The sequence below is a fragment of the Gymnogyps californianus genome, chromosome 23 (genome assembly GCF_018139145.2).
Source record: "Gymnogyps californianus isolate 813 chromosome 23, ASM1813914v2, whole genome shotgun sequence".
NCBI lineage: Eukaryota > Metazoa > Chordata > Aves > Accipitriformes > Cathartidae > Gymnogyps > Gymnogyps californianus.
Genome location: NC_059493.1, coordinates 3,084,372 through 3,094,489, shown reverse-complemented (window position 1 = coordinate 3,094,489; position 10,118 = coordinate 3,084,372). Strand labels below are relative to the sequence as shown.

General features: G+C 60.0%; 1 protein-coding gene and 1 non-coding gene across 4 annotated transcripts; one reads left to right on the top strand and one right to left on the bottom strand.

The window, feature by feature from the left end:
* The first annotated feature begins 433 nt into the window (after window positions 1-433).
* Window positions 434-529, top strand: LOC127025409 (small nucleolar RNA U13). The gene has a single exon (XR_007767668.1). It is a non-coding gene; the product is annotated as a small nucleolar RNA U13 (small nucleolar RNA).
* A 545-nt stretch (window positions 530-1,074) lies between these two features.
* RNF122 (ring finger protein 122) lies at window positions 1,075-8,854 on the bottom strand. Of its 3 annotated transcripts, none has more exons than XM_050910311.1 (6): window positions 8,816-8,854; window positions 3,204-3,360; window positions 2,210-2,255; window positions 1,913-1,954; window positions 1,464-1,546; window positions 1,075-1,371 (listed from the first exon to the last, which is right to left on the bottom strand). In XM_050910311.1, exons 1-6 carry the CDS (start codon window positions 8,838-8,840, stop codon window positions 1,257-1,259), a joined length of 468 nt encoding a protein of 155 aa, XP_050766268.1. In that variant the 5' UTR covers window positions 8,841-8,854; the 3' UTR covers window positions 1,075-1,256. The 3 variants fall into 3 exon arrangements, with proteins under 3 accessions (XP_050766268.1, XP_050766269.1, XP_050766270.1); XM_050910312.1 differs by having other exon boundaries at window positions 1,464-1,543; XM_050910313.1 differs by lacking the exon at window positions 8,816-8,854 and adding an exon at window positions 3,644-3,682.
* Between the last annotated feature and the right edge of the window lie 1,264 nt (window positions 8,855-10,118).

The window sequence follows — 10,118 nt, the reverse complement described above, 5'->3', positions numbered from 1 at the left end:
CCGACCCACACCCCAGGGCCACTTCGCGCCCCCCGGAGAGACCTCCCCCGCTCTAAAACCCCTTTAAATAAACTTCCCTGTACTGACCGCAGCCAGCAGCGCCCGGCGAGGAGACACCCCCGGAACCCCTCAGAGAAGCAGCCTACCGCCGCCGCAAACCGCGCCGCTGTCGCAAAATCCCATCCTTGCCGTAAACGTAGCGGGGGGGGCGTGGCGATGTGTGAATAAATTAGCATGGGTAATGAACCACCGTTATGCCGAGAAGCGAGGCCGTGCGGCCTGGGGGAGGGCGGGGGAGGCTGGGAGCGCGGGCCCGGTTGATGCAGAGCGGTGTGGGCCGGTAGGCGCGGGAGCACCCGTGGGCACACACCCCTCGCCCTGACCTAGGATGAGGGGCGCGGCGGTGGGGCCGGGAGCGGGACGTTTTCTCGCGATCCTTCCGGTTCATAGCATATGATGAATGGGAGTGGCACGCGGCTGCGTGACGTGTGCGCCCTTGCGTTACGACGTGGCACAATCCTTTCTGAGCGCCGGGGGGATCAGCGGCGTCACTGCTGGCGTCATCTTCTCTTGTGTATGTCAAAAATCAGTGTGAAGAGTAAGAATTGGGGTTGCCCTGGCGTGCGTTCCGCCGCCGGAGGGGTGCGGTTTGCGGCTGTTTCGCGCCCTTTGCGTCACCGTTCCTCGCGGAAGAGCGCGGGTGCCGCCTTCACCCACCGGCTCCCCCTGCGCCCCCCCGAGCGGCCGCCGGCAGCGCTCGCAGCTCAGGCTGGCTCAGAAATCGTCCGTTTAATCGTTGTTTTACACAAAACTGTACACACACACCCACACCCCCCCACACACCCCCCCACCCCGCGGGCGTGCGGGGGCCGCAGGGTCCAGGGGGGTCAGGTACAAAAATACTCTGTGCAGCGACGGGGGAGGAGGGAGCGGGGGGGGACGCAGCCCCCGCCTGCGCCCCCCGGGGCTCAGCTTTCCACGGGCAACCCCAGGCGGTCCTGGCTCCACACGGTCCCCGCGGAGCACAACCAGGGCGATGTAAAAAAACCAGCCCAACACCCCCCCACCCCCCCCAAAACCAAAGCAACGACCTGCGAGTTAAAAATCCCAACTCAGAAATCCCGAATCCTTCGAGACGAACTGTTCGATCCCCCGGGGACATGCGGGGCCGGGTGATGCCGTGCGTGGGCAGCCCCGGGGAGCCGCGGTCCCGCGACGGCCCCGGCAGGATCTGGCCGGCGAAGAGCGGGGGCTGCTCACACCAGTTCGTCCAGGAGGGTGCCGATGCCGGCGCGGGGCTGTGCCGGACCCGCCATGGGCTTGTTGCACATGGGGCAAACGCAGCGCACCTCCAGCCACTTCACCAGGCACCTGCGGGGCAGAAACACGGGAGGATGCACATCCCCACGAGGGAAATCCCCCCCTCCCCGCACCCCTCTGCCGGCCGCCACGGCCGCACTCACTTTCTGTGGAAGGCGTGCTGGCACGGCAGCACCCCCAGCTCCTCCTTCACCTTGAAATCTTCCAGGCAGACGGCACAGGTCTGCTGTGGGAGGCGAGATGGAGGGTGAGGGTGGGTGCGAACGTGTGGGACCCAGCATGACGCCCATGCCTGACCCCGCTCCCACCAGAAATGCCGTGGCCGGGGAAATCCCGCTGCTGCGGTGCCTCTTCCCGGGTATTTCCAGCTGGGAGTTCAGCCCAGTTCCCAAACCGCCCCCAGCGAGGGGCCTTCCCTCCCAATTCCCAGCCCAGCACCGTCGCTCCCCAGCCACGCGGTGCCGGCACATCCTCACCCCGGCCTCACTCTGCTTGTGAGCTGCCTTCGACCCCATGGAGCAGCGGGGATGTGCTCCAGAGCATTGTCCCCTTAGCCCCAACTCCATCCCAACCCCGAGGCGATACCGCTCACCCCGTGCACGTTCAGCCTCCGGGCATCGCCCTTCAAAACCACCTGAGGGAGAAAAGGAGGCAGAGGATTAACATCAGCAGGGATTTTGCCAGGAGCCCCAATGGGAGCCGAACCGAGCCGAGCAGGGGCAGGCCGAGCCCGGGCACAGCGGGCAGCGTGCCCTGTTACACTGCTTTTGAATGTGCCCGGCTGGGACGAGCAGTATCGGTCCCCGCTGCGTCCCCACCCACCCGTGCCCACCTCCTGCTCGGCCCCGAATCGCTGCGGGTACGTGCAGAAAACAACCGTTGACTTTACCTCCTTGTACCCGAACCGCTCGCTCTGAGCCTGGTGCCGCAGCTTGCTGGAGAAGGGGAGAAAAAGGCACTGTGAGTTTTACAGCATCCTCAAGGGTCACGTCTGAACAGGAGGCACCTGAAGTCAGGGGAAGGCACCCTTCCCGACCAGGATTTGGGGATAAGCAGCTCTGAGGCTGTGCTTATGCTGTCGGAGCAGCGTGGCTGCGGACAGGACCAGCCCAAGGCCGTGCCCCAGGCAGAGCCACTCCTGCAGCACCGTGGGGCCCCGTACCGTCTCCAGCGCCGGCAGGAATCGGCGGCGGGGAGCGATAAGAACCAGCAGCCGGCAGCCCCGATTGTTTGCCTTAGGAAGTCGTTCGTGGCACAGGAAGCGCTGTATTTCCAGCGCTCGCCCGCCGGCAGCTCCCAGCCCCGCTGCGACCTTGGCCGGGGCGAGGGCGCCGGGCAAAACCGCCCGGCAGAGAAACCCAGCAAGACATGGGGAGAAGGGGACTGCTTGCAGCGGAGCTTCTCCTCCAACCGAGGCACCGAGATGTGCTTCCGCAGTCCCAAAAATGGCTGAGAGATGCACGGGACATCGGTGGAGCCGGGGCATCCCGCAGGGAAGGACTGAGCCACCCGGGCCCTGCAGAAACACCAGCTGCTGCCTCGGCTTTGGATTTAAAAATAGCTCTCCCTGAACAGGGAGTGTAATGTAAAGACATCCTCTGCCGTGCAGCACTGCTCCTTCCCTGCCCGACACAATGCGTCCCTCCGCGTGGTCCCCTGAAAAACAAGAGCCCCTTCCTGCGTTTCCTGCCCTGCTCCGGCCGCAGGGGACTGCAGGGACCACGATCGCGCCCGGCCCGAGCACGGCGGGCGGCCGGCCCCGCTCCTCAGGGCAGATCCTTATGGCGAGCGGCTCCCCCGTTACGGGACAAAACAACGGGGCGCTGGGAAGGGCTGGGGATGCCCCAGGGATGCCGACCCACCGCCGCAGCCCCCCGGCTCACCTGATGAAGTAGCAGCAGAAGATGAGACTGAGCACGAAGACAAAGATGCCGGTGCCGAAAATGACCATGTAGATGTTCAGTGGCAGGTCCTGGAACGTGATGGGAGGCATCGTGCAGGCTTTACTGGTATAAATCAGCCCCAGACTGCAGGAGCACCCTTGGCGGAGGGGAAGAGAAAAGTCAGCACTGAAGATGGAAGAAGGGGAAAAAGAGGTGAAGAAGATGTGCTGTGAGAGCGGAGAGAGCCTGGGCTGACTCCATCCCCTCCAGAGTTTGCAAAGTGGTCAGAAACCAACGCCAAGACATCATCTTGTGGCCTGTGAATTGGAGATCTCCCCAGGAAGAGCGGCAGCCCCTTAGAGCTGCTCAGTGCGGCACAGGCAGCGGACACCGCTGCATTTCTACAGTCACAAAACCCTTCTCCAGCAGCACCAACGTACCCCAGGCAGAATCCAGGCGTCTGGGAGAAAAGGAGGCCCCGCGCTTTCATCTCCAGAGAAATACATGGAGGCTGGAAGGGGATTTAGGGAAGGACAGAGCAAAAAAAGAGCCTGAAAAACAAGAACAGTTGGCGTCTGTCATTGCTCCGCGGGAGCCAGAAATGGCATGTGGCTGGTTTGTCCCCGGTGCTGGGAGAAGTGCCGGGGCGGTGCAGCCCGGTGCCGGGAGCACGTTCAGCACCACACTGACCGAATCCCCTTTCTGAGCAAAAACGTGGGCGCCGGCACACACCAGCCACACGCCGCTGCCGGGGCCACCACGTCTCGCTGCAAGTCTGACACCGTGGGGGAAACGCGGAGGAGGGCGTCACGCAGAGCCGGTGACAGCGCGGCCACCCCGCGAGGGTCCTCAGCTAACGGAGGGGAAAGGCACAGAAATACCAAACCCACTGCAGCCGCCTCTGCTGGGAGCTGATGCAAAGTCAGGCTCTGGCACTAAATAAGCACCGCTTTTTATGTCTCAAAACCATGCTGGCCCCACAAGAGCTGGAGCTTTGATTTCTCATCAGATCTCACTCAGACAGGACTTTAAAGGAGAGCAGCCCCTGAGCCCCATCTGTGCTCCGCGGAGCATCTCCCCCCGCCCCTTCTGCTCAGCACCCTCTGTTCCCGCGCTGCGCAATCTCATCAAAAAGCTCCTGCAGAAACAGTTCTGGGTTTAATTACAGCCCACTAAAATCCTCCGCCTGTTTCTCGTGAGAGGATGAAATTTGCTCTCCACCACGGAGAGCGGAGACAGGAAGAGAGCGGGTGGCAGAAACCTCTGCACAAGAGGCGAGATCCCAGGTTTGGTCTGTCTGGTTTCCTCCCCGCTGTGATGGGGAGAGACGGCAGCGGCGTGGGCTCCATTGGAGCCGCTCGAGAGAGGCCTGGGACATCTGCATAGCAAGGGGAGCCCGAGCTGGACAGGCAGGCGGCACCCCTGGGGTGAGATCCCACGCCGGGACACTCAATTCCCAGCTATTCCCCGGTATCTGCTTTGCGGTGCATTTTGAATTTACAGGCCCCATTGATGCAATGGCCAAAGCCACCTTGGCCAGAGAGGCATTTGGCTCCGGGGACCGTGGTTTGCTGCTGTGCAGCCGGAACAGGCACCAGACGAGAGTCTGGACCGTAGGAAATGGGGTTTTCCTGCTACAGAGGGCAGAGCCACTTGCCGATCTTTGCCTCTTGTAATTGCAGGAGACAATTCATCAGCCACCTCATCTACAGAGCAAGAAAGGGAGGCTTTGTTTGCTGGGTCCTCCTCTCTCAGCCTTCTGCTCTTGAGATCACCAGGTGCAGGAAAAGACAATAGGAAAGGGTTTGGGTTTTTTTCCATTTCCCTGCTGGAAATGATTGAGAAATGCTCCAAAAAAAAAAAAAAAAAAAAAAAAAAGTATATCAGCTCTGAAAAAAACCACTGAGCAACTAAATGAGGTAATGCTGGTGCACGCGGTGGTGGGACACAGGCTGCAGAGCAGCTGTCGATGGATGGAGGACGCCTCATTCGAAGCTGGCCAAACAGAGAGCGGTGGGTTGTGGTAACAATAACGGGTCACAAGTGAAACAATAACACTTCCTACGTGTATTTCAAACTGAGAGCTATCCCAAGAATCTGCTGAAAAGCACCAGCCGTTCCCCTCCGTGCCACAAGAGCCGTGGCGACAGAAACAGCCCAAGTTCCAGCCTCGTGAGAGGCGAGGGGAGAGGGGCCCAAAGGGCTGCTGCTGCCCACAGCGAGCGCTTGCCCTGCTCGAGCCACAGCTCGCTGCCAGCCAGCAAGGGATGACCTGGACCTGCTCCTTGGGCAGCTGCGGGGCCACCCGTGATGAGATGGAAAAGCCCTTGTCTGGGGATAGCAGGAGGAGAATCAGCTCCGCAGAGAGCAGGGAAAGGCTGGGATGTGCGTCCCAGAGGTTTTCCAGGAGAAACACCGGGCGGGCTGGGAAGGAGAGCCCCGAGGGAGACAAACCCTGCCAATCCCATGCTAACCTCCCCAGCGCATCCCTCTGCGCTCGTCTTAAGGGGCTCAAAACCCAGCGTACGAACTCCTGAACATCACACCCAGACATCGCTCCTCTGCACGGGGCTGTCCTTACAGTCCCTGCACCCTGCCTGGCTGCACCCCATCCCGTGGCGCAGAAATCGTATTCCCCGACCCCGCAAGCTGCTTACTGAGCACTGCTCCACGTTAGACGCCCAGATTTCCACACAGTTGTGTGTAAAAGCCACGTGGGTGCCGAGAGAGGGGCAGTCAAACCAGCAGCAGCAGCAGAAGGGAAAAAGCTGAGGTGGAACAAGAGATGCTGTAACTTGCAGCCCCGTACCAAAGGAAGCAGAGAGAAGCCGGTCTAACACGTCCCTGCCAGCCGCAACACAGCTGGCAAGGCTAATTTTAGACTCACCAGCTTAGCAAGGCTCATTCCTGTTAAATGGGCTTTCAAGAATTCATGAGCTCCGGGCTGCGGTGCCGAAAAGCGAGCGTGGCTCCGGGGAAGTGCCCTTTCCTGGTCGGGGAGCAGCCATCGGCTCGGCTGAGATGAGAAGGTCCTGCCAGGACAAGCCCTCGAGCAGCGGGTCTCAGCGAGGCAATGCAGCCGCTGAGCCCAGCCTCCCCAAAAAGCGAGGTCCTCCCAACCCCGGCCAGCCCCTTCCCCTCCCGCTCCTCCCCACGAGAGCTCATCGACATGGTGGGCGCGTTGGCTGAGCGATGGTTTTGATTAGCGCAAACCCCTTCGCCTGACAAAGGCGTTCGTATTTTTAGTTCAAGGGGAATGGATCAAATCTGGTTTTAACCAACATGAAATGAAGACCTGATGGGCACCAAACCCAAACCGAAACAACCCATTTCACCAGCTTAAGTCTACCAGTTTTGTACCTGAAACCAGAATCCCTGAAGGCAGCGTGCTGGAACAATTATTTAGTTGAAAAATGAGAAAGGAGAGATCACTAGACATCCGTGCAAGGACCTACACACACGTGCTGACTTTCTGGACTCTTCTCACTATCAGAAGGATGCTCAGAAAAGTGGTTCATTTTGCCAGCAAAGTGTTTTTCATGCAAACTGCAAAACCTCCCCTCTGTAAGCAGAAGCAGCAAAGATGCGGTTTGACCTGTCGGGGCTGTGGGTTGCACCACCTCCTCCTCCTCCTCCGACCCACATGGCTCCCTGGCAGATTTAGGTGCTGAGCTGGCCTAAACAGCCCTGCTGCAAGCTGCGGTGAGGACACGCAGTGCCTCTGGTTGAGCTGGCTAGCGGGGTGACCCCAGCCCTGCTCTCCCCCCCACCCCAAACCCTTCAACTGTCACAACCCCACTAAACAGCCTGGCCAACACCTCTGCAAACGCAGACCCTCGTGCTCCAGCGACGCAGCGTGGTTTGGCCCTCTGGACACAACAGTTTGCTGTATTTCGCAGTATTTCAAGTCAGGACAGACACAAGTTTCTGCCCGTACTGCGCAGGCACAGGGTTTTTGCTGAGCAGAGCTTCTCCCTCACCCCAATTCTTGTTCAATAAAACAAATGGAAAACTCAGCAGGTCATTAAATAAAACCATTCTTTCTACTCCCACACAAAAGCTGTGGGCTTTGCATCAGAAAATTGAATGCAGCTTCCATATAATTTTTGCTGTGATGCTGGAATAGGCTTCCTGCAAGAGTTGCCCCTAAGCCAAGCAGTTCTCCATGGCGGATAACCAGCTCCCCTCCAAACAGAAGTTACCTGGCTCGTGCCCGGTGACTGCAAAGTCCCCTGAACTACGGCTGAGCAACAGGAGGAAAAACCGTGATGCAAAAGAGGAGCTGAAATGCCAAGGCAGCACAGTATAGGCCATCTGTTAAGATATTTTGAATACACCTATTTAGGTTGAAAATGTGATTTCTTTACTGGGTCTCAGATTTATTTACACCAATGGCCCCAATTCTGCAAAGGTCCTTAGCAGCACGCAGATAAGCAATTTTGCTGGACTCCACTGATTTAAATATTTGCGAGCTCGGGGCTTAAAGCCAAAATGTACAAGTCAGATGCCCACGGCTGGTCTCCTAAACCCACGTCTTGGCCTTTGAACAAGGGTGGGCTCTGTTCTTGGTGTTTCCCGAAGTCTGTGCCTTCGGAAGCTGGCGAGAGCTGTGGCTGCTCAGAGCCTCTGAAAGCAAAGTCTCTCTTATTTAGGATGTTTCTTTAACACAGCCAAGTTTGCATTTTCTGCTGTGGAGCATTTACTTGCACCCTGTTTAATGGCAACCCATGCACTCACCACATGTCCAGGGCTAACTGCCTGCAGGACCAGCGGCTTCTTATCCCCCAAGTTGCACAAGAACACACAAGGTATGCATTACAGGAGAGGAAGCCACTGGTTGCATTATATTTAGCTTCAAAGGCTGTAACCCTTTCATAAATTAAAACAACCCAGCCTTTGTTGCTCAGGCAGGGCTTTGATGGTGGAATTCCCAGCGCAGCTTCTCAACTACTTAGTCATAAAAATAAACCACTTCTCATTTAAACCAAAACCCCCTCACATGTGCAAACTCAGTTCCACGTTCCTGAGAATTTCTTACAGCGGACACGAGAGTGAGGAGCCAGGGCCTTGTCTGGGGTCCGTTAAAAATAAGTTTATTCCACTTCTGCGGACACATGAAAGAGGGTTGGTTTGTCTTTTTTTTTTTTTTTTCATTGCAACCAGCACACGAAGCGAAAGCATGGCAAATTCATTTAGCAATTGGCTTTATTCCTGGGAACTGAGCAGGACTCGCTGCTCTGGAAGTAAAACTGCTTCCCCGGCTCATCCCCGCCCCGCGCAGCCCCAGGGCGGCACGACCGGGGCTCCCGGACCGGGGCTCCCGGGGACCCCGCCGCGCCCCGCACCGCTCCGGAGCGGGGGCTGGAAGGCGAGGGAAGGGCAAGGCGGCGAGCAGGGACCGGCCGGGAGGCGAAACTTTCCCGAGCCGCACGGAGGGGCTGGGGGGGGCGCGGCGGGGGGGACGGGACGGGACGGGACGGGGCGCCCGCTCCCCCCAAACTCACGCCCCGCAGCCTCCCCCTCCCCGCCGGGAAGGAGGGAGGGGAGCGGCACCCCATCCCTATCGCCCCCACACCCGCCCCTTCCCACAGCCCCCAGGACCCCGCTCTCACCGTTGCACCACTGGAAGGGGGGCATCCGGGAGCCGCTCCGCGGGGCCGGGCCGGCTCCGCCGTGCGCGGCGCCGGGCCATGGCCGGGAGCGGGGCTGGGCTGGGCCGGGCTGGGCGGCCGGGAGCGGCCCTGCCCGCAAAACCCCGCCCCGGCAGCCCCGGCCCCCCCCCGCAGCCGTCCCCCGGAGCCGCCCCCGCGGCGGGAGCAGCGCCGAGCACCCCCGGCGGGCCCCGCTGCCGCCCGCCGGGCCCCGGAGCTGGGGCAGGGCGAGGCGTGGGGAGCTCCAGGCACGGCTTCCCCGGGCCGCGAGCGATGAGAAAGCCGGGGCCCAGGCGGCTCCCGTGATGGACGATCCTGCCACGCACGATTTCGTGATCCTCGTTCCTGCCACGCAACGCTCCCGTGGTGCGTGCGCCCACGGCGCGCCTTTCTGCCACGCGTGTTCCCGTGAAACGTGCGAAGGCAAGGGGCTCTGCTCAAACACGGCCCCATCGTCTGGCAGCAAAGCTCTGCACGTTTGGATCCCAAGTTTGGATTACCTGCCTCACATGCCACCTGGCTGGAGCCGAGCCTGTCCTTGTGTATGCCCTGGCCCTTTGGGGGACCTTCCCGGAACGCACGGAGCTCCTGGTGGCTCTCAGTCTTGTGCAGGGGATGGTTTTGGACATGATCAGCATCTCTATCCAAACTGTGGACCCTGCCGGTGACTGCTGACCATGAGGGCAGCAGGACTGGCAGCGTGGGGCTGTGAAATGGCTCCGGGTGCCCCCACATGCCCCGTGCCAGGGATGGCAGTATCGTGGGCTCGGCGTGTCCTCCTCCACCAATAGCTCCAAGGATCAGGCAGGGTTCTGCTGCCGGTGGCTGGGGCTGCGCTGACAGCCCTCCTGAAATCAGGGTACTTTCCCACGCTACGCTTTGATCTCCCAACACAGCTGCCCGGCCACTGCAGGCACTCAGTAAGCTACAGCACACCACGGGCTCTGTCAGTGATTTCGCTCTCTGGATTAGTTTGCTGATCCTCCAAACGCAATCTCCCCTCGTGCTCAGAGCCTCCCTGATCCCAGCTTTGTCAAACAACAGCCACGCTCTGCATTTGGGGGCCGAGTAGCAGCAGGCTGCACAAACAGAGTTTCGCAGCAGCAAGGAGCACAAAGCAGAATTGCAAAATCAGACAGGAGGCATTTTATACCCCCCAGGACCTTGCCAAGCTGCAAACCCCACCCCCACCCCCCCCGAAGCTTCTGGCATGTCCAACAGTCCCAGCAGCACACAGCGTCGCTGCAGAGCGTGACCAGCCCCT